The sequence below is a fragment of the Dendrobates tinctorius genome, unplaced genomic scaffold (assembly GCF_039654945.1).
Source record: "Dendrobates tinctorius isolate UK_male_01 unplaced genomic scaffold, ASM3965494v1 ptg000015l, whole genome shotgun sequence".
NCBI lineage: Eukaryota > Metazoa > Chordata > Amphibia > Anura > Dendrobatidae > Dendrobates > Dendrobates tinctorius.
The window spans coordinates 57,360,586-57,387,960 of NW_027361683.1; the positions used below are offsets into that span (position 1 = coordinate 57,360,586).

Sequence of the window (27,375 nt, forward strand, 5' to 3'; positions counted from 1 at the left end):
TAAATTAAAAACTGTATAATGCAAATTAAGGTGCCTAAAGTGATAGTGTCTGTGCAACCGTGCCCATAAAATAAGGTTGTATTTGAGACGCCTCCTATTGTCCAAATATGAGCGGATTATAATCCTCTTTAATGTCTAAATATGGCCAGGTAATAATATTACCAAACATTAGCCATAGAACATCTCAGTATATGCACCAAAGCACTTTTTAGAGGTTATCTTATATAACTAAATCATTAATCCTATACTCATTTCCACCATTTATGAACAATTATCATTAGAATGCGATTCATAAAAATAAGATATCTATTTCTCCAAAATCAGATATCTATTGCATTGGCATATTTACAGGTCAGAAAGAACAATACATCGCATCTATGGAGTCCAGTATAGTGTATTGCCTATATTCCACAAAAATACTGCATATTAAATACTCTCATGATGCATTATTAATATGTCCTTATACTCATCTCATGTGTATTAGTCCTATACACTGATGCCTGTATATGCACTCTTGTGAGAAAGGCCCCCAGTCTTAAAAGAACTTCATGTCTGCATTCATCTGGGCCGCCTTAGTCCAACACCGTTCTCCCAACGCGTTTCATCTAATCAGGACTCATCAGGGGAGTTTATGGAGTTCAAATAGACATATGGCGCGCAAATATCGCCTTCCTTTTATATAGTTGAGCACCACATTGTATCCTATCCATTTCCGGACGCCGGGTACCTCATTTCCGGTCCCGCCATATGTAATGGCCCATTTCCATCTACATGCCCCACTTCCTGGGCTCGGCTTACGGCCATTTACATCACATCCGGTCTCGGAGGTGAATGCCCCACTTCCTGGGCTCGGCTTACGGCCATTTACATCACATCCGGTCTCGGAGGTGCAACGTCATCATAGCGCCGTTCACATGACCCATAGTGTCCATGGTAACCCGACGCTGCATATCCTCCATCTTATCGCGCTCTCTACCACTATCTCCCAATTGTATCAATAGACTTGTTGATCAATCATATTAGAAGCGGCTACATCCAGATTATGTATAGGAATTTATTCAGACTTTTTCAATTTGCTGAATACCCTATTAATGGACACTTTGCATGGATTCCATAACCATCTTTACATTCACATTTAAAATAGATATGGGAAAAGGACGTATCTACAGTATCCCTCACCCAGAGAGAAATAATATGAGGAAATCAGATACGGGGAGTCATATATTCAATTGGTATATTGTTACATATATGGGAGTCAATTAGTAGTCTGATCTAATGTTGCATGCTAGACAGGGGACACCACGGATCCTTCTGTTATTAGAAGTATAGAGAGGGTGCTCACTAGGACTCTCCCTGATAAGCCCTCTCTACCTCTTCCCTACCTCACGCGGAGGTTGGCACCCTAATAACCTATGCAAGTGGCGCCCCCACTCAACGGCGGCTCTCCCTAATATACCTCACCCTATTACTCCCTCCCTACAAGAAGGAAGAAAAGGAGAGTATATCGTTTAATCCTTTAGGGTGCATTGTCTGTAGGGTAAATATCCAGAAAGTTTCTCTTTGGAGGATGTATTTATCCCAATCACCTCCTCTCTGATTTCTGGGTACCTTTTCGATACCTATAAAACTAGCCATCTTGAGATCTCCCTTATGAAACTGATTAATATGATTGGCCACCGGGGTATCACGTTTATTGATAGTATCCCTATGATGCTCTCCTACCCTTACCCTATGCTCTCTCTTTGTTTTGCCAACATATTCTACGCCACATCTGCATGTCATCTTATATATAACCCCTACGGATCTGCAGTTAATAAATTGATGTATGGGGTATATTTTTCTTGTGTTATTACTGCAGAATTCGTTGTTTTTTTCAATTGAAGTGCAATATTTACAGCAACCACATTTAAAGCATCCTTTTGGTTGGGTGCCCAGCCATGTGGCACTGTCAGCACTTTTTGGTGTAAAATGGCTACAGACCAACCTATCCTTTAAGGAACGGCCTTTCTTGTATGTAATCTGCGGGTGACTAGAGATAACCCTCGTGAGGTCCTGATCCATACACAAAATCGGCCAATGTTGGTCTATTATTTCTTTGATATCCTTGGCTCCGTTACAATATTTTGTGATGAATCTTATAGTTCCATCATCATCGGTTTTCTGCCCAGGAGTGAGTAGGTCCTTCCTATCCCTAGCCAGGGATGTCCTATAAGCATTCCTTAGGATCCCATCCGGGTATCCCCGTTCTAAAAAACGGGATCTCAAATCATCGGCTTGCATCTTATAGGTAACCTGATCCGAACAGTTCCTTCTCATTCGAAGGTACTGCCCCTTAGGGATACCTTTTTTCAAGGGAACTGGATGGTTAGATTCCCATCTCAGAAGTGAATTAGAAGATGTAGGTTTTCTATATGTCTTAGTAAGAAGGCGTCCATTTTCACCCCGTTCAATCAGAACATCCAAAAACGGTATACTCCGAGCATTGACCTCACAAGTAAAACTGAGGCCCAGATCATTCTTATTAAGGCCTTTTACAAAGTTACAAAAGCCCTTCTCATCACCCTTCCAGATTATAAAGACATCGTCCATGTAGCGAAGCCACAGGACAATGTTTTCCTCCGCCACTTCTGAGTGCTCTCCAAAGATGGCATTTTCCTCCCACCAGCCCAGGAGCAAATTTGCATAGGATGGTGCACAAGCGCTACCCATCGCGGTGCCCCTGAGCTGGTGGAAGTACTTGCCATCAAATAGAAAAAAGTTCTTTGTTAAACAGAATTCAAGGGCCCTCATCACAAATGAATTGTGTTCCATATATTGTAAACCTCTCGTTCTTAGATAGTAGTCCGTAGCCATTAAACCCTTCTCGTGGGGGATCGAAGAGTACAAAGCCTCCACATCGATTGAACCCAATATCATATTGGTGTCCAACTCGATGTTATCCAATTTCAATAAAAGATCAGTGGTGTCCCGTGTATATGAGCTCAAAGAGACCACAAAGGGTCTCAATATTTTATCAACATATAACCCTAAATTTTGGGTTAGGCTCCCAATTCCAGAAACTATAGGCCTTCCTTTTAATGGTACCAGGCCCTTATGAACCTTTGGCAGGGCATAAAAAGTCGCCACTACCGGGTGTGTAGGAATAAGAAAATCTCGTTCATTTTTATCAATCAATTTTGATTGAAAGGCCCCATCAACCAACATTTTTAGTTCTTTTAAATATATTTCTGTAGGGTTACCTTCAAGTATCTCGTACCCCATGGATTTCTGCAATAGAGAGTAACACAGAGATCTATATTGGGCAACATCCATCACCACTGTGTTACCACCTTTATCCGATGGTTTAATTATCCTGGTGGTATCCCTCTCTAATTCAAGCAGACCATCCATCTCAATTTTGGTGAGATTACGGGGTCTTCGTTTTTGTGATTTTTCTAAGTCCATCAAGTCCCTAGAAACCAAATTAGAGAAAACATCTATGGCACTTATATCATTATTGATTGGTGGCATACGTTTGCTTTTGTTCTTAAAGTCCGTAAAAGGACCTTCGCCATATTCATTGGGGTCCACATCCCCCAGATGATACAAAAACCTGACATCACCCAAAAGGTCCTCATCAATACCCAATTCAGTGCAGCTTTTTTTATCTGCATTTATAAAGTATTTCTTCCATTTAAGTTTACGTATGAACAAATTAAGGTCTTTAATAGCTTCAAAGCATACAAAATCAGAGGTTGGGACAAATGACATACCCTTACTTAACACCGCCATCTGTTCCTTATTTAGGGGTTTTGATGAAATATTAACGATTTGGTTATTCAAATGGGGTTCCGGGTATTGAATCGACTTCTCAGTGGGTAATTTGAGTTTAATTTTGGTTCCTTTTGGTGGCCTAATTGTAGAAGGGATGTGAAAAAATATGTGTCCTCCTGTGTAACATGTGCACGTAACAAGACACCACGTTCCTCTCCTTTAGGACTTCTACAACCTCTTCCAGTTCCATCCAGACCTTGGGGATCAATCTCAATGGATTTCATCGTGGATCTACCTCCATCTAAAAAGATGACTGTGATTCTCGTTGTGGTAGACCGACTCACAAAGATGGCGAAGGTCCTTTTACGGACTTTAAGAACAAAAGCAAACGTATGCCACCAATCAATAATGATATAAGTGCCATAGATGTTTTCTCTAATTTGGTTTCTAGGGACTTGATGGACTTAGAAAAATCACAAAAACGAAGACCCCGTAATCTCACCAAAATTGAGATGGATGGTCTGCTTGAATTAGAGAGGGATACCACCAGGATAATTAAACCATCGGATAAAGGTGGTAACACAGTGGTGATGGATGTTGCCCAATATAGATCTCTGTGTTACTCTCTATTGCAGAAATTCATGGGGTACGAGATACTTGAAGGTAACCCTACAGAAATATATTTAAAAGAACTAAAAATGTTGGTTGATGGGGCCTTTCAATCAAAATTGATTGATAAAAATGAACGAGATTTTCTTATTCCTACACACCCGGTAGTGGCGACTTTTTATGCCCTGCCAAAGGTTCATAGGGGCCTGGTACCATTAAAAGGAAGGCCTATAGTTTCTGGAATTGGGAGCCTAACCCAAAATTTAGGGTTATATGTTGATAAAATATTGAGACCCTTTGTGGTCTCTTTGAGCTCATATACACGGGACACCACTGATCTTTTATTGAAATTGGATAACATCGAGTTGGACACCAATATGATATTGGGTTCAATCGATGTGGAGGCTTTGTACTCTTCGATCCCCCACGAGAAGGGTTTAATGGCTACGGACTACTATCTAAGAACGAGAGGTTTACAATATATGGAACACAATTCATTTGTGATGAGGGCCCTTGAATTCTGTTTAACAAAGAACTTTTTTCTATTTGATGGCAAGTACTTCCACCAGCTCAGGGGCACCGCGATGGGTAGCCCTTGTGCACCATCCTATGCAAATTTGCTCCTGGGCTGGTGGGAGGAAAATGCCATCTTTGGAGAGCACTCAGAAGTGGCGGAGGAAAACATTGTCCTGTGGCTTCGCTACATGGACGATGTCTTTATAATCTGGAAGGGTGATGAGAAGGGCTTTTGTAACTTTGTAAAAGGCCTTAATAAGAATGATCTGGGCCTTAGTTTTACTTGTGAGGTCAATGCTCGGAGTATACCGTTTTTGGATGTTCTGATTGAACGGGGTGAAAATGGACGCCTTCTTACTAAGACATATAGAAAACCTACATCTTCTAATTCACTTCTGAGATGGGAATCTAACCATCCAGTTCCCTTGAAAAAAGGTATCCCTAAGGGGCAGTACCTTCGAATGAGAAGGAACTGTTCGGATCAGGTTACCTATAAGATGCAAGCCGATGATTTGAGATCCCGTTTTTTAGAACGGGGATACCCGGATGGGATCCTAAGGAATGCTTATAGGACATCCCTGGCTAGGGATAGGAAGGACCTACTCACTCCTGGGCAGAAAACCGATGATGATGGAACTATAAGATTCATCACAAAATATTGTAACGGAGCCAAGGATATCAAAGAAATAATAGACCGACATTGGCCGATTTTGTGTATGGATCAGGACCTCACGAGGGTTATCTCTAGTCACCCGCAGATTACATACAAGAAAGGCCATTCCTTAAAGGATAGGTTGGTCCGTAGCCATTTTACACCAAAAAGTGCTGACAGTGCCACATGGCTGGGCACCCAACCAAAAGGATGCTTTAAATGTGGTTGCTGTAAATATTGCACTTCAATTGAAAAAAACAACGAATTCTGCAGTAATAACACAAGAAAAATATACCCCATACATCAATTTATTAACTGCAGATCCGTAGGGGTTATATATAAGATGACATGCAGATGTGGCGTAGAATATGTTGGCAAAACAAAGAGAGAGCTTAGGGTAAGGGTAGGAGAGCATCATAGGGATACTATCAATAAACGTGATACCCCGGTGGCCAATCATATTAATCAGTTTCATAAGGGAGATCTCAAGATGGCTAGTTTTATAGGTATCGAAAAGGTACCCAGAAATCAGAGAGGAGGTGATTGGGATAAATACATCCTCCAAAGAGAAACTTTCTGGATATTTACCCTACAGACAATGCACCCTAAAGGATTAAACGATATACTCTCCTTTTCTTCCTTCTTGTAGGGAGGGAGTAATAGGGTGAGGTATATTAGGGAGAGCCGCCGTTGAGTGGGGGCGCCACTTGCGTAGGTTATTAGGGTGCCAACCTCCGCGTGAGGTAGGGAAGAGGTAGAGAGGGCTTATCAGGGAGAGTCCTAGTGAGCACCCTCTCTATACTTCTAATAACAGAAGGATCTGTGGTGTCCCCTGTCTAGCATGCAACATTAGATCAGACTACTAATTGACTCCCATATATGTAACAATATACCAATTGAATATATGACTCCCCGTATCTGATTTCCTCATATTATTTCTCTCTGGGTGAGGGATACTGTAGATACGTCCTTTTCCCATATCTATTTTAAATGTGAATGTAAAGATGGTTATGGAATCCATGCAAAGTGTCCATTAATAGGGTATTCAGCAAATTGAAAAAGTCTGAATAAATTCCTATATATAATCTGGATGTAGCCGCTTCTAATATGATTGATCAACAAGTCTATTGATACAATTGGGAGATAGTGGTAGAGAGCGCGATTAGATGGAGGATATGCAGCGTCGGGTTACCATGGACACTATGGGTCATGTGAACGGCGCTATGATGACGTTGCACCTCCGAGACCGGATGTGATGTAAATGGCCGTAAGCCGAGCCCAGGAAGTGGGGCATTCACCTCCGAGACCGGATGTGATGTAAATGGCCGTAAGCCGAGCCCAGGAAGTGGGGCATGTAGATGGAAATGGGCCATTACATATGGCGAGACCGGAAATGAGGTACCCGGCGTCCGGAAATGGATAGGACACAATGTGGTGCTCAACTATATAAAAGGAAGGCGATATTTGCGCGCCATATGTCTATTTGAACTCCATAAACTCCCCTGATGAGTCCTGATTAGATGAAACGCGTTGGGAGAACGGTGTTGGACTAAGGCGGCCCAGATGAATGCAGACATGAAGTTCTTTTAAGACTGGGGGCCTTTCTCACAAGAGTGCATATACAGGCATCAGTGTATAGGACTAATACACATGAGATGAGTATAAGGACATATTAATAATGCATCATGAGAGTATTTAATATGCAGTATTTTTGTGGAATATAGGCAATACACTATACTGGACTCCATAGATGCGATGTATTGTTCTTTCTGACCTGTAAATATGCCAATGCAATAGATATCTGATTTTGGAGAAATAGATATCTTATTTTTATGAATCGCATTCTAATGATAATTGTTCATAAATGGTGGAAATGAGTATAGGATTAATGATTTAGTTATATAAGATAACCTCTAAAAAGTGCTTTGGTGCATATACTGAGATGTTCTATGGCTAATGTTTGGTAATATTATTACCTGGCCATATTTAGACATTAAAGAGGATTATAATCCGCTCATATTTGGACAATAGGAGGCGTCTCAAATACAACCTTATTTTATGGGCACGGTTGCACAGACACTATCACTTTAGGCACCTTAATTTGCATTATACAGTTTTTAATTTAAGATTAAAAGCTAAGTTTTAATATAATTTTACATTTATCTCCATACCAATTTGCTATATACAATATTGATCGGTATTGGTAAAGTAAACCCCCGCTTATACGATCTTATAGTCCTGCTGTGTGTTGGGAATTTGGATTTTGTCTTTGGTCTCTATATGAATGCATTCGGAGAGTGTGGGAGCATAAATTCATTACTATCTTTGATTCTATTCATGCAGGACTCAATTTGTCAGAAGGTTTTATGAACCATTACCATATCTGAGCTATCTCCTCTAAGTAGCCCTTTGATCTTCAGAACTTTTCATACTACCTATCTAATCTTACCTAATTAAGGATTCTCTCTCCAAGCTCATTGTTTATTGAAATGTTGTGCTTTAAACTGTATATAAATAAGGTTTCTTCAAATATTTTGTCATATTAGCCTGATGAAGGGACGTAAGCAGTCTCGAAAGCTTGCTTTGTAACAACATTCATTATTACTTGTTAGCCACTAAAAGGTATCATACCCACAAGATTCCTATTTTGTTTCTCTCACTGAGCACTTTATATATTTTTTTCTACTGGCTAACACAGTACCAAACCACTTTTTTTGTTTTACTAAACAGATCACAGACACACACAACTAATCCTTTGCCAGAACAGTAAACAAGTTTCCCAGCATCCCCCTGGTGCTCTGCTAACCACTCCCAGTCTCATGTGACTGTGTTAACCCCTCTAGTTGCTGGATGATTTTGATGCAACAGCAGTTATCACTATTACTGCATGTCACAATCTGTATTGTTTTTACCAGTAGAGGAATTATCTGGGCGTGTGAAGGAGGCCTTACATTGAAAAAGACATTTCTGGCTCACATATAGAGCGAGCCAGGTAGTCTGAAGTGTGGTGCCATCACTCAGAAGGGAACCAGAACAGCACTGGATAATAGAGAAGATGGCAGTAGGTTAATATATTAATACACACTATACTATATACACAAACACATATGGAGTGTACAAAAAGTTAATGGGAGTGCTTCTTTAAGCATAAATCCCAATGTAAATTAACTCCCTGTGTGTAAATCGACACCTGAAACAATATCGGACAAGTCTCCATGCTTTTGTGCAGACTACCCAAGGGGTGAGGAATAAAATGTAAAAAAAATCAGATGTGAACAATCCCATAGAATATTATAGGCCAGAGTGCTTTCCATGAAAAACGAATAGCACTTGTACATGAAAAACTGATGTGTGAGAAAGTCTTTAAATTCTGACCATATGAGGAGTAGAGTTGAGCGAAACAGGTCGGCCAGATTCATAATGCCAAAGTCGGGTTTCGCCGACCGAAACACGACCATAGCGTGAAGTCGGCCATGCGGTCGACAAAACGAGCGCCAAAGTCAGATTTCCCAGAATGCTTGCAGGTGCCTTTTTTTTCAGCTAATCAGCAAGGACGTACACTGTGGGCAACGAGATGACATGTGCAGCGTCCACCACCATCGTAGAGAAGGGCATTGCAGTGATTGGCTTGCTTTGGGGGGCGTCAGTGTCTATAAAAGCCCTGACCGCCGACCTCCATTTTACTTCTGCCGATCTTAACAGTAGGGAGAGGTTGCTGTTTATCAGTAGGGAGAGAGTTAGGACTGTAAAGATATAAGAAGTTCCTATGTGCTTGTGCTTATAACATTTGTGCTGTACAGTTAGTGTGCAGTGACAGGGGAGGATTTTCTTGTGTGCAGCAGCGCTGGCTATTAGGCTGCCTGATAGCTGTATTGCTGTGTGTACACTGCTGTGCAGACTGCTTTTTACACAGCACTAATACTTTTATTCTTTTTTTCTGCACAGTTACCGACCATTCATTTTTTCCCACACCGTATAGAGCGGTATGCTTCTCACACACTACCGTGTACCAGCTGGTATAATGGACAAATACATGCTGATTATCTGTGTGTGACTCCGGAAATAAATACGGAGATTTAAATTTTCCCCTACACCGTATACAGCTGTACGCTCCTCATACAGTACCGCATATCTGCTGTTTGTATTATGGTCAAATACAGACTGAGTGAGCATCTGGGTGTGACTCTGGAAATATATACGGAGATTTAAATTTTCCCCTATGCCGTATACAGTTGTACGCTCCTCATACAGTACCGTATATCTGCTGGTATTTTTGGTACATTTTCCCAAATATGAGGAAGTATGGTGGAAGAGGCCGTGGACATGGGCGGGGGGGGCCAGCTGGTACTGATGGTGGTGGTGGTACATCAGCTGGTAGTGCCAAAAGCACAATAGCAGCTAAGGCAGGAGGTGTTGAACCTGCGTCATCATCTGGCTCCAGAAGACTTGGAAGGCTCCCTTTTCTAGGAGTAGGTAAAACACTTTTAAAGCCGGAGCATCAGGAACAGGTTTTGGCTTACATTGCTGAAACAGCCTCCAGTTCTATCGCCTCCTCTTCTGAAGTTTCAAAAACTGCAAGCACTGAGTCGTCAGTGCAGGCTCCTGGTCAGGAACAACACCTTTCCTTGTGTCCTTCACCCCCACCAAAAGTGAAGGATGGGGCAGGTCACACTTCAGATTACTCCCTGGAGCTCTTTTCACATACCATGCCTACGTTATCAAGTGAAATCCTGAATTCCCCAGTTCAAGATGAATATGACATGGAGTGCACTGATGCACAGCCAGTGCTATATGATTCTGCTGTTACATTCACCCAGAGCACTGCATTGCCCTCACAGTCAACTGAGCCAGATTCTAACCCTGATGAAATTCTGGTGCCCCTTCCTGCATACTATACCACCTTACACAGTGACACAGAGGAAGGTGCAGATGACACTGAAGAGGAGGTGATAGATGACCCAGTTGTTGACCTGGATTGGCATCCATTGGGGGAAGAGGGTGCCGCTGGCAATAGCTCAGAAGAGGAGGAGGATCCGCAGCAGGCATCGACATCGCAGCTGCGGTTATCTGGCATGCCCATAGCAGTCCAAAAACGTGTTGAAAAAACAAAAAGAGTTGCAGGACAGCTTGGCCAGACGGTTAAATTAGCACAGCATGCAAAGCCTGAAAATTTTTCCCATAGTAGGAGGAGTGCAGTGTGGCACTTTTTTGACCAAAATCCTATTGATGAGGCAAAGGTTATCTGTAAGAAGTGTGGAAGGACCTTTAGCCAAGGGAGAAATCTCCGAAATTTGAATACCAGTTGCATGCTTAGACATGTAAACACCATGCACTTGCAAGCGTGGACGGACTACAAAACCTCAGGTAGCACACGTGCACCTGCTCCGACTGAAGGTAGCCAGCAATGCTACATCGCTTCCCCCACTGTAAGCCCACTGGTTAGCACACCACCAACAGAAATGTTGATGTGTCGTCGCAAGGCCAAAGCAGTCAGGGAATCACACTGTTTTCCCAATGAAAGACTGCATCTAGGCCATCACCACCACCACCAACAACCCCCTCTCAGTCCGCCTTGTCTACTGCTAGTTCCACCATTTGCAGCTCTCAAGTCCAGCTCACCCTAGCAGAGACTCTGAGTAGGTCAGGAAAGTACTCATCCTCTCATCCGCGTACATTGGCTTTGAACGCCTACATTGCCAAACTGATCTCATTAGAGATGATGCCCTTCCGTTTAGTTGAAAGCGCAGCATTCCGAGAGCTCATGGCCTACGCTGTTCCACGCTATGACCTACCCAGTCGGCACTTCTTTTCTAGAAAAGCCATCCCTGCCCTCCACCTGCATGTGAAAGACCGCATTGTCCATGCACTCAAACAATCAGTGAGTGGAAAGGTGCACCTCACAACAGATGCATGGGCCAGTAGGCATGGCCAGGGCTGTTACATGTCCATCACTGCGCACTGGGTGAATGTGGTGGATGCAGCATCCACAGGGGACAGCGGTGGTGGGACAGTGCTGCCTAGCCCACGGTATAGGCAACAGTTGGCTGTAGGCGTAAGACCCTCCACCTCCTCCTCCAGAAGCAAAAGCTCGTCGACAGAGCACAGTCGCACGAGCACTCCATCCGCAGCTGCCAGTGTTGCACACGAGGTGTCCCACTGTCGAACAGCTAGTGGTAAGCATCAGCAGGCTGTTTTAAAGATGATGTCTTTGGGTGACAACAGACACACCGTGGAGGTACTGGCTGACTACTTGCAGTGAGAAACTGAGTCATGACTGGGCAGTCTACAGCTTGAGCCAGGCAAGGTAGTCAGTGATAACGGACGTAATTTTGTGGCGGCCATAGCCCTGGCAAAACTCAGACACATACCTTGCCTGGCTCACACCTTGAACCTGGTGGTGCAGTGCTTCATAAATAATTATCTGCAGTTACCAGCCCTGCTCCATAAGGTGCGAAGACTGTGCTCATAGACTCCAGTCGTATGCAGAGGCTGCAGTGATCGATCCACATCCCCAAGCACCACCTAATCATAGACGTTGCAACAAGGTGGAACTCCACCATGCACGTGGTTGAGAAGCTGTGCGAACAGAGGCAGGCTGTAATGCATTTGTGGGAGGATACACGGGCAGGCAGTTTCAGGGCAGACATCGAGTTGTCGGGTGTGCAGTGGTCAAAGCTGAAAGACCTCTGTAAAGTCCTTCAGTGTTTTGAGGAATGCACACGGCTGGTAAGCACAGACAACGCCATCATAAGCATGAGCATCCCACTGCTCATGCAAACTTTGATGCACATTAAGGATCAGGCGTCTGCAGCGGAGGAGGAGGGAAGCCTTGATGACAGTCAGCCATTGTCTGCTCAGGGAACTGTCCTGGAAGAGGTGGAGGAAGAAGAGGAGGAGGATGAGGGGGATGATTATTTTGGGGAGGAGGATGCTTCTCAGGGGGCAAGAGAAAATGTTGGCTTGCCAGGGTCAGGTACCGGGTTTGTGTGTGACTGGAGGGATGTGGATTTGGCAGAAAGTGCTCCTCCACCCACCACTGGCAGTGCATCATTGACACCTGGAACATTGGCCTACATGTGTGACTATCTCTTGCGGATCCTAAAAAGGGACACCCACATTACCAAAATTATGAAGGATGACGACTACTGGTTGGCCAGCATCCTTGATCCATGCTATAAAGGCAAATTACAGAACATAATGCCACAGGAGAACCTAGAGCTAATATTGGCGAACAAACAAGCAACTCTGGTAAACTGTTTGTTAGAGGCATTCCCAGCACATAGCAGCTGTGCAGGTTCTACCACGAGCCGAACTGGGCAACATGTAAGAGGTGTTCGTGGTGCACACAGCCGAAGTGGCATTGGAGACAGGGGTTTCATGACAATGTTGTGGACTGATTTCTCGAGTAACGCTCACAAGACTGGTAATACTGAATCAATTGCAACAGACAGGAGACAGCAGTTGTCAACTATGGTTCAAAATTACCTCTCCTCCCCTATGGATGTTCTCCCTCACAGTTCATTCCCTTTTGACTTCTGGGCCTGTAAACTGGACACCTGGCCTGAATTGGCACAATATGCCTTACAGAAGCTCGCTTGCCCTGCTGGTAGTGTGCTATCAGAAAGAGTCTTCAGTGCTGCTGGATTAATCCTGACAGAAAGAAGGACCCGGCTGTCGACCCAAAATGTAGGTGATCTACATAGTAACATAGTTATTAAGGTTGAAGGGAGACTTTAAGTCCATCTAGTTCAACCCATATCCTATCCTAACATGTTGATCCAGAGGAAGGCAAAAAAAACCCATGTGGCAACAAGTAAGCTTCACATTGGGGAAGAAAATTCCTTCCTGACTCCACATACGGCAATCAGACTTGCTCCCTGGATCAACGCAATATTAAGGAAACTAGTGTATATACCCTGTAATATTATACTTTTCAAGAAAGGCATCCAGTCCATTCTTAAATTTTAGTAGGGAATCACTCATTAAAACATCATATGGCAGAGAGTTCCATAGTCTCACTGCTCTTACAGTAAAGAATCCGCGTCTGTGAGTATGCTTAAACCTTCTTTCCTCCAGACGTAGAGGATGCCCCCTTGTCCCCGTCACAGGTCTAAGAGTAAAAAGATCATTAGAAAGCTCTTGGTATTGTCCCCGCATATATTTATACATTGTAATAAGATCACCCCTAAGCCTTCGATTCTCCAAACTAAATAACCCCAAATGTAATAACCTGTCTTGGTATTGCAGACCCCCTAGTTCCCTAATAACCTTGGTCGCTCTTCTCTGCACCCGCTCCAGTTCAGCTATGTCTTTCTTATACACCGGAGACCAGAACTGTACACAGTATTCTAAGTGTGGTCGCACTAGTGACTTATATAGAGGTAAAATGATGTTCTCCTCATGAGCATCTATGCCTCTTTTAATGCATCCCATTATTTTATTTGCCTTTGCAGCAGCTGCCTGACACTGGCCGCTAAGTGTGAGTTTGTCGTCCACCCATACACCCAGGTCTTTTTCAGTGACTGTTTTGCCCAGTGTTTTACAATTAAGCACATAATTATACATCTTGTTCGTTCTACCCAAGTGCATGACCTTACATTTATCCCCATTAAAGCTCATTTGCCATTTATCAGCCCAAGCTTCTAGTTTACATAAATCCTCCTGTAATATAAAATTGTCCTCCTCTGTATTGATTACCCTGCAGAGTTTAGTGTCATCTGCAAATATTGAAATTCTACTCTCTATGCCCCCTACAAGGTCATTAATAAATATGTTAAAAAGAAGCGGGCCCAAAACTGACCCCTGTGGTACCCCACTGCTAACCGTGACCCAGTCTGAGTGTGCTCCATTAATAACCACCCTTTGCTTCCTATCCCTGAGCCAGCTCTTAACCCACCTACACATATTTTCCCCTATCCCCATCCCCATCTCACCTTCATTAAAATGAACCATGCCTGGGTTTCAAAGGATTTTGTACCACCTTCCCCTGATGACACATAGGTTGCCAGCAAAATGGCTCACATTATCCTCCTCTTCCTCCGACTTCTCCAATTCCTCCATTTGCAGCTGCTGAACGTTCAGCCTACACCTCAACATATGCCAGTTTTTCCACCTCCCTAGCTGGGCTGTACCCCCCCACAACTTTAGCCAAATGCGCTACTATTATTATAAAGTAAATTAAGGTTGACAAGCTTAAGTAATAAGAATTGACGTTGCCATTGAAATGGGCACTGTATGTGTGTTTACTGTCCTCCACTCACTGCTGACTTTTATTCCCCATTGACTTGCATTGGGGCCGGGTTTCGGTCGGAACTCCGACTGTTATAATAATTGTAATAAAGTCCTTTCTTTTATGTGCATGTGTGTGTATATATATATATATATATATATATATATACACACACACACATGATTGCATATATGCCATTATTATGCTTGGGCTGAAACTCTTTTCAGCTGATGTAATACATGGGTGTAATGCTTAGTTTGCTATCCTGCTATCCTTGTCTTGCATGCAAATAAAATGTCATACTTCTCTGGTAACGTAGATAAGGATTGCTAACAGCTAAGCATATTTCAATGTATGTCCTATTTTGCAAACATAGTATTTTCAACGCCCTCATCTTTCATTATTTAAACTCTAAGAATATGTATGGAGTCAGACAGATGACTGCCCACAGCTGGTGTGGTTGTCATTCTTTCTCCGTGTCGGCATGACAAATAAAGAATCTTACTTATTCAGGTCTGGACGATTTCTAATTGGAAGACTGAAACTCCACTGACATCTGGTGCATTGGCCGGGAAATCCAACACCTTTCCCTCACCGGTGAGTACTGTAAACCGTGCACGGGGGAGTCTGGAACTCCTTAAGTAAGTCCTCCGCCTTGACATTAGGCATCAACAGGGGCATTATCAGTTATCCCGGACTGAGGGAAAGTGACGGATTTCGTATAGTCTAAGGAACTCTGGGAATCGTCTGTATCTGAATACAGGTAAGAGCATTTAATAACTTTCTCTATATTCGGTAACCTTGTTAATCCAGTATGAATGTTATTCTAGGAATTGAATGGGAACTGTGATTGTGGACTTTTCCAATTGGGGTTTGTGAGAGGCTCCTGTAAGTTGGAAGTTTACATGCAATTGGAGTTATAATAACTCCTGTAAGTTGCGAAGCTCCATAGTGATTGGGGTTTGTTTGTTCTTGTAAGATATTCCGTAGAATAATAATTATCTTTTTTTTAATTTTATTTTATTATGAATGTTATTCTAGAAATTGAATGGGGACTGTGATTGTGGACTTTTCCAATTAGGGGTTTGTAGGTGACGCGCCCTAGAAGTGCCTGTAAGTTGGAAGTTGTTTACATGCAATTGGAGTTATAATAACTCCTGTAAGTTGCTAAGCTCCATAGTGATTGGGGTTTGTTTGTTCTTGTAAAAATCTTGTAAAAAGCAAATCAAGACAGCAAAGATTGAGACAGAGAGACTCATTTCCAGAGAAAGTAAAAATAATCCCAAAATATTCTTTAACTACATAAATAGTAAGAAACTAAAAAATGATAGTTTGGTCCCCTTAAAAATAGTCTGTGTGAAATGGTGGATGAGGATGAGGAAAAAGCCAATATGCTAAATGACTTTTTTTCAACAGTATTTACACAAGAAAATCCCATGACGGATAACATGATCAGGGATAAAAATTCTCCGTTAAATGTCACCTGCTTAACCCAGCAGGAAGTACGGCGGCGTCTAAAAATCACTAAAATTGACAAATCCCCAGGCCCGGATGGGATACACCCCCGAGTACTGCAGGAATTAAGCACAGTCATAGATAGACCATTATTTTTAATCTTTAAAGATTCCATAATAACAGGGTCTGTACCACAGGACTGGTGTATAGCAAATGTGGTGCCAATATTCAAAAAGGGGACAAAAACTTGGAAATTATAGGCCAATAAGTTTAACCTCAACTGTGGGTAAAATCCTGGAGGGTTTTCTAAGAGATACTATACTGGAGTATCTGGAGAAGAATAGCCTTATGACCCAATATCAACATGGGTTTACAAGGGACCGTTCCTGTCAGACTAATCTGATAAGCTTTTATGAAGAGGTAAGTTCCGGACTGGACCAAGGTAATGCAGTGGACGTGGTGTACATGGACTTTTCAAAAGCTTTTGATACGGTGCCACACAAAAGGTTGATACATAAAATGAGAACAATGGGGATAGGGGAAAATATGTGTATCTGGGTTAATAGCTGGCTCAGGGATAGGAAACAAAGTGTGGTTATTAATGGAGCACACTCGCACTGGGTCACGGTTAGTAGTGGGGTACCACAGGGGTCAGTTTTGAGCCTGCTTCTTTTTAACATATTTATTAATGACCTTGTAGGGGGCATAGAGAGTAGAATTTCAATATTTGCAGATGACACTAAACTCTGCAGGGTAATCAATACAGAGGAGGACAATTTTATATTACAGGAGGATTTATGTAAACTAGAAGCTTGGGCTGATAAATGGCAAATGAGCTTTAATGGGGATAAATGTAAGGTCATGCACTTGGGTAGAACGAACAAGATGCATAATTATATGCTTAATTGTAAAACACTGGGCAAAACAGTCACTGAAAAAGACCTGGGGGTATGGGTGGACGACAAACTCACATTTAGCGGCCAGTGTCAGGCAGCTGCTGCAAAGGCAAATAAAATAATGGGATGCATTAAAAGAGGCATAGATGCTCATGAGGAGAACATCATTTTACCTCTATATAAGTCACTAGTGCGACCGCACTTAGAATACTGTGTACAGTTCTGGTCTCCGGTGTATAAGAAAGACATAGCTGAACTGGAGCGGGTGCAGAGAAGAGCGACCAAGGTTATTAGAGAACTAGGGGGTCTGCAATACCAAGACAGGTTATTACACTTGGGGTTATTTAGTTTGGAGAATCGAAGGCTTAGGGGTGATCTTATTACAATGTATAAATATATGCAGGGGACAATACCAAGAGCTTTCTAATGATCTTTTTACTCTTAGACCTGTGACGGGGACAAGGGGGCATCCTCTACGTCTGGAGGAAAGAAGGTTTAAGCATACTCACAGATGCAGATTCTTTACTGTAAGAGCAGTGAGACTATGGAACTCTCTGCCATATGATGTAATGAGTGATTCCTTACTAAAATTTAAGAAGGGACTGGATGCCTTTCTTCAAAAGTATAATATTACAGGGTATATACACTAGTTTCCTTAATATTGCGTTGATCCAGGGAGCTAGTCTGATTGCCGTATGTGGAGTCGGGAAGGAATTTTTTAACCCAATTTGAAGCTTACTGTTTGCCACATGGGTTTTTTTTGCCTTCCTCTGGATCAAAATGTTAGGGCAAGTTAGGATAGGATATGGGTTGAACTAGATGGACTTAAAGTCTCCCTTCAACCTTAATAACTATGTTACTATGTTACTAAGATATTCCGTAGAATAATAATCTTTATTTTTTATTTTTATTTTTGAATGGGTACAAAGCCAGTGTGAGAAGGCTACTGTGGAATAAAAAACTCTGTGTGCACGTTAAATTGATCTAGATGGGAGAATCAAGGGCGATTCTCGTTAGATTAACCCCTTAATGACAGCCAATACGTCTTTTTACTGACCTGAGATATAAGAGAATATCATCCCCATACAGGTGACGATCCAGCAGCTGTCGGCTGTCCACTATAGCTGACAACTTGCTGTATCCTGCTATACCACTTTGCATTAATTCCTGAAAAATCACCTGAAGGGTTAATAAACTACCTGACAGAAGTTTTCAATATGTCAGGGGGTGCTGTTTTTAAAAATGGGCTACTAAAGGGTTAAGGAATTAATTTTTCCCGGTATTGTTTGTCTTCTGTACTTTGTTGAATGTTGTTTTCTGTTAAGTGTGTTGTTTTGTCTGTCTTTTAAAATTATAGAACTAAAACGCCATAAATATATGTTTTATGTTACACATGAGACTCCTTGAATGTTGTTATCTTCAGTGAATGTATGAGGATTTAAATATAAAATCCAGAATGTAAATAAGGGAGTCCAGCAGGTGTGGTTAACAGTCACCTGTGGACTGGAGACAAATCATAGGTTATTATAGTGGTATAAATCACCTAGGTACATGCCACCTGATCCCCATAGAGAATATTCTATGTTGTTTTGTTATATGTTTTTCTTTTAATAACACAGAGTGACTGAACCCTCCTCGTTTAAAAAGTGGACATAAAGTCAGATTAAGATCTTATAATTATCACTGAGGAGAGTCTGCACCTGTGGTGCTCTGAATACCTGATATTAAGACGGGAACATCTCTTTATATAAAAAGGTGGGGTCATCGGACTTTATCTCAGCACTTCAGGTATAGGAGTACGAGGGAACTTTACTCTCTTGTCTTATATGTTCTAGTCTGACAATATATGTCTCTGTGTATGTGTGTATGTCCAGTTCCTAACTGTGAAAATCGTTGTGTGTTAGACTAGTCAAAAGTCCTTGTAAGTATATGTATCTGTCATATCAGTGACCATAGCCCTTGGGGATTTTCATGTTTTTTACACTGTGTTGTCACACTCGTCCCTTACAGGCCTTCATTGGATGGAGGTAGCAAGATATAGAGAGGTAAATACCTAGGACATAGTGTAATCAGTGAGGATTATTTAGATCCTGGATATTAGTAACAGTAATTGAATTGTTGCTATTGGTTTTTCATCTTCTTGTTGACATATGAATTTCACTGATATTTGTCAAACTTCTTATAAGTGGGTAGAAATCCATTTTGCTCCAGGGTTTATATTGTGTATAGTCCTCATCTTGTTGTTTGTCTTTTTCTTGTATATAAGAATTTTACATAACATCCTTACAGGACGTAGGCCCACAGATATATAGATCTTGTCCTCTTTGTAAGGCAGAATTGTTATTGACCATTTCATCTGAAGGCTGGAAAGTTATTAAGATTTTACCAAGAAGGTATCCCTAGAATGAAACTGGATATGGTCCTTTTTCATCAGGTACCCAGAGAAAACAGTCTTCAGATCAAATGTGCAATGTGTCCTTATTGGTAACTTATAGGCCTAACTCTTATATATTATAACAAATAGAGAGTAAAAATTGTAGATCCCTGACAATGTCTTTTTAATCTTGAAAAACTAGGAGACGGCACCACCCAGAGCAAACAGTCCTGAGGTGGGGAGATAAGCTGTTAACATGAGAATTGTTTTGGAATGTGTTTGTGGCTTTGAGGTAAGAAGGGACCACGAGGAGACCCTGAATGTGTCCCTTGACAGATGGGTTGTATTTGATGATAAACTTAGCTTCATAAAATGTGAAAATTTGGTACAAGAAAGGTGTAATGAGAGGAAATATTTAGTTGGGCTAAAGTAGAAATACATTTATAAAACATTGTATTTCCAGAAGTAACTCTCCTTGTGGGAAGCCATGAGGTCACTTTTCTTGTTGATTCAGGAGCCACTAGAGCCTTAGTACATCCAGATGAGATACCTACTATTGGACTGTCTGCTGCCTGCATAGTGGTAAAAGGAGCAAGTGGTAAGACACACAGAACCATTGTCTACGCCTGTGGAGACACCGGGCCCTCAGCACAGGTAAAAGTGCAGTTGCACAAATTATAATATCAACTGTGTGGGAGGGATATGATGCAAGCCCTGAGCCTGGGAATAATTCCTACTGCTGCAGGACTATAGGTAAAATCCATGGCTGAGACAATGGTGCTCCAGGGGTATGGGGAATCTAGATATTATTACAGTCTAGATCTAAAAACTGCAGGACCATCCTTTATTACTGAGTCCTTCATCAAGGAAGCAATAGATAAAAAGGTATACAAATGTAGATATTCACACACTTGAAGGACTACACTGCACCATGTACTACCGGTATTTTAGGGGTCCTGATGTAAAATATGGGAATTTCCATGCTCTAGATTGTTCTTGAACACCCTATACTGAGATTATAAAGGGAACTGTGCCGTCAGTTGTAAACTGTCAGAACAAATTAAATTGTTGGTTTTTGCTTTTTAGAGGCCCTGAGCCACATGTTTCCCTCTCCAGATGTAAAGGTAGATCATGGAATTTCCTTGGTGATTTTGTTGAAGAGTGCAAGGAAAGTAACAATGAGAGGATTTGGGTGATGGCTCATTTTACAATGCCAGACTGCAGGCATATTCACAAGTACTAACGTGGAACACCATTTCTAAACCCAGTGTCCACCTGCAGCGAGGCAGTGGAACGAGTGAGAAATGTTGATCCTTTCCTAGAATTAGAGGAATAATTGACCACATACCCAGAATCTTTGTGGTCCTCATGACCTGCAGATGTGGGATTGATATAAGAGGTGATTATATCCTGTCCAGCTCACCTTGTAACACAGCCTTGTTTCCAGTAGGGAGGGCGCCCCATCTGTAAATGAGGCTGTGATTCCAAGAGCCCTCACAGTACCAGACCCCCATACTCTGCTAAATGACTGGAGGCCGGAAAATAAGGTCTTTACAGTGATATCAGTAATGTCTTCTTCAGCATCCTGGTACATCCAGATAGCCAGGTTTGGTTTGTATTCACATATAAGGGGAGCAGGTATACATTCAACGGAATCCCACAAGGGTACTGTGAATTTCTACTGTTGTTTTCCAGGTAAAATCGGCTAACCTAGCTCAATGTGAGTCACCAGAAGGTAGCCAGATACTCTTATATGTGGATGACATGCTATTGGCATTAAAAAAACAAAAAAAAAAACAAATTGGTAACAAAAGGGGTTATCTTTAAAGATGACCTATATGTATAAGCTGCCCATTAACCTCCTAAGATATGTCACAGTACAGTATGAGCCATGGCATAAGCTATGTCTCAACAGGAGGGATGGTAGAGATCATATCTTACGTATTTATAATGTATGGCTTTACTAACTATTAAAAATTTTTGTTTAATCTGCATTACTTGTGCAAAAATAATTCCTAAGGGAATCTGAGACCAAGGAGAGGACAACTTCCTCACCCTGAATACTTATTCCAACACATTTCTATGGATTTTATTGAACAAGTGTGAGGGAAAAAGTACTGCCTTGTTATTATGGATGCTTTCAGGAGGTGGATTGAAGCTGTCCACCCTGATGCATTAATGGTACCGAAGGCCCTTCTAAAAGAAATCATACCCAGATTTGGGGTTCCAGAAAATATATAGTAAACTAAGTAAAGTTATTATTACCTAAAACATTGTCAATTGAGTTGGGAAACCACAGTGCCTGTCATCCTCATTCAGCCAGACTGGTTGAAAGACACAGTGGGATCTTGAAAAATAGGTTGACAAAGACCATGCAGGAAACAGGAAAAATTGGTTGCACTGTCTCCTATTGGTTGTACTAAATATGCATGTCACATGGACATCTGTAGGGTTAACACCCTTTGAAATCATATACGGGAGACCTTTTCTGTTACCTCAGCTAAAACTCTTTAGAAGGATAGATGAGGAAGTTGATTGTACATTAGCAGAATATATGGCTAAGATAACTCACAAAGAAGTTTCTACTCATAGTTTTGTTCCAAGAAACCCACTAACAAAACCTGAGATCGTGAAACCTGCAGACTGGGTCCTTGTGAAGGTGATAAAGAAGAAACACCAGCACCATCCTAAGTGGGAAGGTCCTTACCAAGTCCTGTAGACTTCTCCTACTGTGGTCAAGATTCTTGGGTCCCTCTCTCATACTGTAAACTTGTCAGACAGGTAGGGACAGAGTAGGATCTGACTTGCTTGTCATAGTCCAGCTACAAAGGGAGGTTTTCCACAATGGAAAGCTTGTCTCAAACTGGTGAAGTCTCCCATTCATCCCCCTACCCGGACAAGACGGTCAGATCTAGGATGTGTACATCAGGGTTAGTCACATGTATATTCTTCATCACCATAGTGATGGGAGATTGGAGAGTAATAGACCCAGCAGGAGAGGAAAGTCCAGGGTGGTAGAATGGTTTCAGATTTAGGACTTTAAATCCTACTTTTGAAATCTGGCAGGAGGCTGCCATATTAGTGAATTTTTGTCTTTGTATAAATGATACAGCGATAGGGAACAAGCTGTGAAACTAGCAGAGTCTGATAAGTATGTTTGTGTTATGAGCTCTAATAAAAGAAACAAAACATGGCGCATCCACTGTGTGAAACCTTTAAAACACAATTGTAATGGTGAGGCAAGGAGAGACTCACCTGATAGGGTTGTGAAACTTCGGTCACAACACCTACAAACGCATGAAACAGCTGCTGCAGTCTGCACAGGGTCCAAGGACTTGTAAGTGAAGATGGCTTTAAGGTGCAATGATACACTGCGCTGCTGTAGGTATAATTCAAGGAAATTTATTGGTGCCTATGCGTTTCCTGAGCTGTCCCAGCTCACTTCATCAGGGCAACTGATGAAGTGAGCTGGGACAGCTCAGGAAACGTGTAGGCACCAATAAATTTCCTTGAATTATACCTACAGCAGCGCAGTGTATCATTGCACCTTAAAGCCAAAGCCATCTTCACTTACATGAGCTCTAATAGCAGAGGTGATGAATGTGTGTGACTGGAGTAAAGCAGCATGGACAATTGTAGCCCGAGACTATAGGTATAAGCCTTATGGCTACATAGATTTTAAAGCCTGATTCTCAATTAGGAAAAAGGAGATCCCCTTACATAGTAACATAGTTTTGAAGGCTGAAGGAAGACCTTATGTCCATCTAGTTCAGCCTATTTTTAGTGCAGCCGTTCTGCATTGTTGATCCTGGGGAAGGCAAAAAAAAACTACAGAGTAGAAGCCAATTTTCTCCATAGGGAAAAAAATTCCTTCCCCTAAGCTGGGTCAACCATCTACCTATAATATTATGTTATTCGTAACCTTCTATACTGTTACTCACAAGAAAAGCATCCATTCCTTTCTTAAATTCATTCAGTGAGTTGGCCATCACCACTTCCTCAGGAAGAGAATTCCAGAGCCTCACTGCTCTTACCGTGAAGAACCCTCTTCTATGCTGGTGCAGAAATTGTCTTTCCTCCAAACGAAGAGAATGCCCCCTTGTTCTTGTCACAGTCCTTGGTAAAACAGTTCATTGGAGAGATCTCTGTATTGCCCTCTGATATACTTGTACATATATATTAGGTCTCCCCTAAGTCTTCTCTTTTCTAGAGTAAATAGACCTAATTTTGATAACCTTTCAAAATTACACAAATAAGAATAATTGTAATCAGCTACTGAGAGCTTTTAAAAAATCCTAAGATGAGGGATCAAAGGTTATAGGAGCTGATATGTCAGGAACAGACCCAATAGGACATTTCTACATAGAAGTTCAGAATAATAGCATACATAGACCCAAAGAAGGTATGCCAGAGAGAACCATAATAGAGTCCATAGGGTTCATAGTTAGATTGTCTAACCTAACTTTTGAAGATAAACTAGCTCTAGAGAGAGGCTGTGAAAAGAATGAATGGTTAGAATGGCTTTAATACATTGCAAAAAGCTTAAAAAATTAGGTTATATAGTAAAACTTATGTCTGCTCAGAAAGGGAAGGAAAATGTAAAATGTTATCATTTTTATATCCCCACTTGAGAAACCGGATATCCTACCACAGGTGACTGCTAATCCTGGTAACTATACTTGTTTTAGTCTTCCAGGGCATGGGCACGACTTCGGAGAGCTCCATGACGACTCTTGTAGAGAATGGATTATTGTCTCCCACAGGGCCAAGTACTCAGCCATATGGTCAAACCACACTACCCTGAGAGCGGATGTATGGTGGTTATGCGGTGATAAAAAGATAAGAGCTAGACTACCACATGGTTCCTGAGGGGACTGTGCGGTGGTCCAGCTAATCATGCCGTTCCACCTGTTGTCAACAGGGATATGGCCAAAGGTACGTAGTGGGAAGAGACAGAAGCGTGAAACTCTGCAAGGATCCTTCCATTCTAGTATCTACATAGATGCTATTGGAGTTCCCAGGGGAGTGACCAACGAATACACGGCTAGGAACCAGGTAGCAGCCGGGTGGGACTCCATAATTTGGTGGGTGATTATAAAAAAGAATGTAGATTGGATAAACTACTTATACTTTAACCAGCAGAGAATTGTTAATTATAACCGAGATGCAGTTAACTGGATAACTGAGTAATTAGGACCAACTCCTCTCTTGACTTGGCAGAATAGGATGGCATTAGACAAGTTCATAGCAGAAAAGGGAGGTGTATATAAAATGTTTGGAGGATTTTGTTGCACCCTTTATCCCTAATACAGATCCTGATGGAAGTATCTCCAAAGCTCTTGATGGACTAATGAACTAATGAAATAGCAGAGAACTCTGGATAGGACGACATATTTACTTCCTGGACTAAAGGATGGTTTGGGAAATGGTCCAGATTATTCAATTCTGCGTTGACATCTCTTACCATCATGGCCGGAGTGCTGATCATTTGTGAATGCTGTGCTATTCTATGCATTAGAGGACTTGTTCAAAGACTGATTGACTCTGCCATAACAAAAACTATGTATCAAGGAATGGAGACCTTGGAATCCAACGAAAGTATGAAAATTTTGGGACTTAATGATAAATATACTGAACATATTAATCTCCCTCTAGATTATATGAAGATCTTCTGTGAAATCTGACAAAAAGAATTCTGTCTCCAATGTGTACAGTTAAATGATTTTATCACAAGATGAGGGAATGATATAATAATTGTAATAAAGTCCTTTCTTTTATGTGCATGTATGTGTGTATATATACTGTATATATATATATATATATATGTATGTATGTGTGTGAGTGTGTGTGTGTATATATATATATATATATATATATATATACACACACACATGATTGCATATATGCCATTATTATGCTTAGACTGAAACTCTTTTCAGCTGATGTAATACATGGGTGTAATGCTTAGTTTGCTATCCTTGTCTTGCGTGCAAATAAAATGTCATACTTCTCTGGTAACATAGATAAGGATTGCTAACAGCTAAGCATATTTCAATGTATGTACTATTTTGCAAACGTAGTATTTTCAACGCCCTCCTCTTTTATTATTTAAACTCTAAGAATATGTATGGAGTCAGACAGATGACTGCCCACAGCTGGTGTGGTTGTCATTCTTTCTCTGTGCCGGCATGACAAATAAAGAATCTTACTTATTCAGGTCTGGACGATTTCTAATTGGAAGACTGAAACTCCACTGACACCGACTTTTGCCGATGGTTTGGAAAAGTCGGGTGGTCCGAAACCCATCTCGACCCTCCCGGAGGCAAAGTTGCTCATCTCTAATGAGGAGGTCTAAGAATGAGAACGGACATTGAGTGACTACAAGCAGGAGTGTGGGGCCTCATTTGTCACAATATGTCACTCACTATCAAAGAAATCGTTAAAATGAGGAACAATCAGAAAGGACCATAGTGAGTTGGAGCTTTATAACCGTAGTTTTATCTAGATTTCAATAAAGCTCTGTATACATGACTATTATTGTTATGCAGACGGGTCACTAAAACATGTTGGCATAATTAGGCATATTATATCAAATGGCGAAAAACAGATAGCCGTCATTATACAAATAGTGCACTAAGAAAGAAAACAAAGGTTTCATAATTCTGAGTCTACTGTGTTCGTGAGCTTGGCACTACCCCCAGCTTCCTCACTAATGATTGACAATCGCTGATGTGTTCAGACTTATAAATCTGACATGTCCCACCTTTGATGCGGGCTCACCGCTGGAGCCCTCATCAAAGCGGGGGTTACAGCCATTGGACATACTACTGCGTCCAATGGCAGTAAGGGGTTAAAGAAAGAACACACTATGCAGTATGCACTTTGAACTCACCCAGTCCACAGTATGAAGTCCGGATCAGGCAAGATATCCTTCATTGCATGTATAGACGAGTTAATAAGGGAAACTGGAGAGTCACATAGATAATCCCCCCATTTCCCTGCATCTGTGACTGGCTGGTCACCTGCTGATGGACAGACTTTTCCAGGGTCAGTGGTCACGGTGTAGTTAGGGTCTAGATGCAGGTCTGTCACGTGCCAGAAGTAACCTAAGAAAAAGACAAACCATTCAGATTTCCATCTGCTTAAAGACGGTAATATGAAATACCCCCTGCTTATTCCTGGGAGCCATTCGTTTCAGTGTTGCCCCCCTGCTTACCTCTTTCTGATGAGGTGAAAACAGCATACACCAACAGAAGCTGGAAGATGTCAGTTCTCATGGCAGAAGAGCGTCTATGTACACTTCAATCTGAACCAACTCCTTCTGCTACTGTTCACTCTGACCTCACTGTGTTTCCAAGAAGTGGTAAAGAAATATGAATGTTACATTATCTGCATTATGTCATTTACAACTAAAAGGTCTATTCCAAAGGGTGATGCACATTTCAAGATAATGAAGCTATGTTACATAGTTTACACTAGAAGGGAACCAGTCATAAAACAGGGCAAAAAGGAAACATTTTCTGCAGCGATACTGCTGATCTGCAAGTAAATCCATTATAAACCTTTTTAATGGGCTGTAGCCAGGGATAAGACTGAGATCCAGTGTTCCTGCAGCTGCTTGCCTCCAGTCAGATGAGCAGTGGTGTGGGCTGATGGTAGTAACCACTCAGTGAGAGCAGTGTCACTCACTGATTCTTAAAGGGAACCTGTCACCCCCCCCCGGTGTTTTTAGCTAAAAGAGCTACCTTCAGCAGCACTAAGTCTGCATTCTGTGAAGGTGGCTCTTCAGTTTCTGACCCCCCAGTAACGCCGAAATATTAACTTTTATAAATAGGTCCTAATACCTGTAATGCGTCCCATAGGTATGGTGTGTCCCCCTGAAGCAGCCGCC

The 27,375-nt window shown here is 41.7% G+C and overlaps 1 protein-coding gene across 1 annotated transcript in view; it reads right to left on the minus strand.

Moving 5' to 3' along the window:
• The window catches only part of SMPDL3B (sphingomyelin phosphodiesterase acid like 3B), a 446,519-nt gene extending 419,407 nt beyond the window's left edge, over positions 1-27,112 (minus strand). The window contains exons 1-3 of the mRNA XM_073564586.1: positions 27,047-27,112; positions 26,701-26,829; positions 26,377-26,590 (exon numbers count right to left, since the gene is read on the minus strand). Of these exons, the coding sequence (XP_073420687.1) occupies positions 26,377-26,590; positions 26,701-26,761 (275 nt within the window). The 5' untranslated portion in view covers positions 26,762-26,829; positions 27,047-27,112. The remainder of the gene's footprint in view (positions 1-26,376; positions 26,591-26,700; positions 26,830-27,046) is intronic.
• Positions 27,113-27,375: the final 263 nt, after the last annotated feature.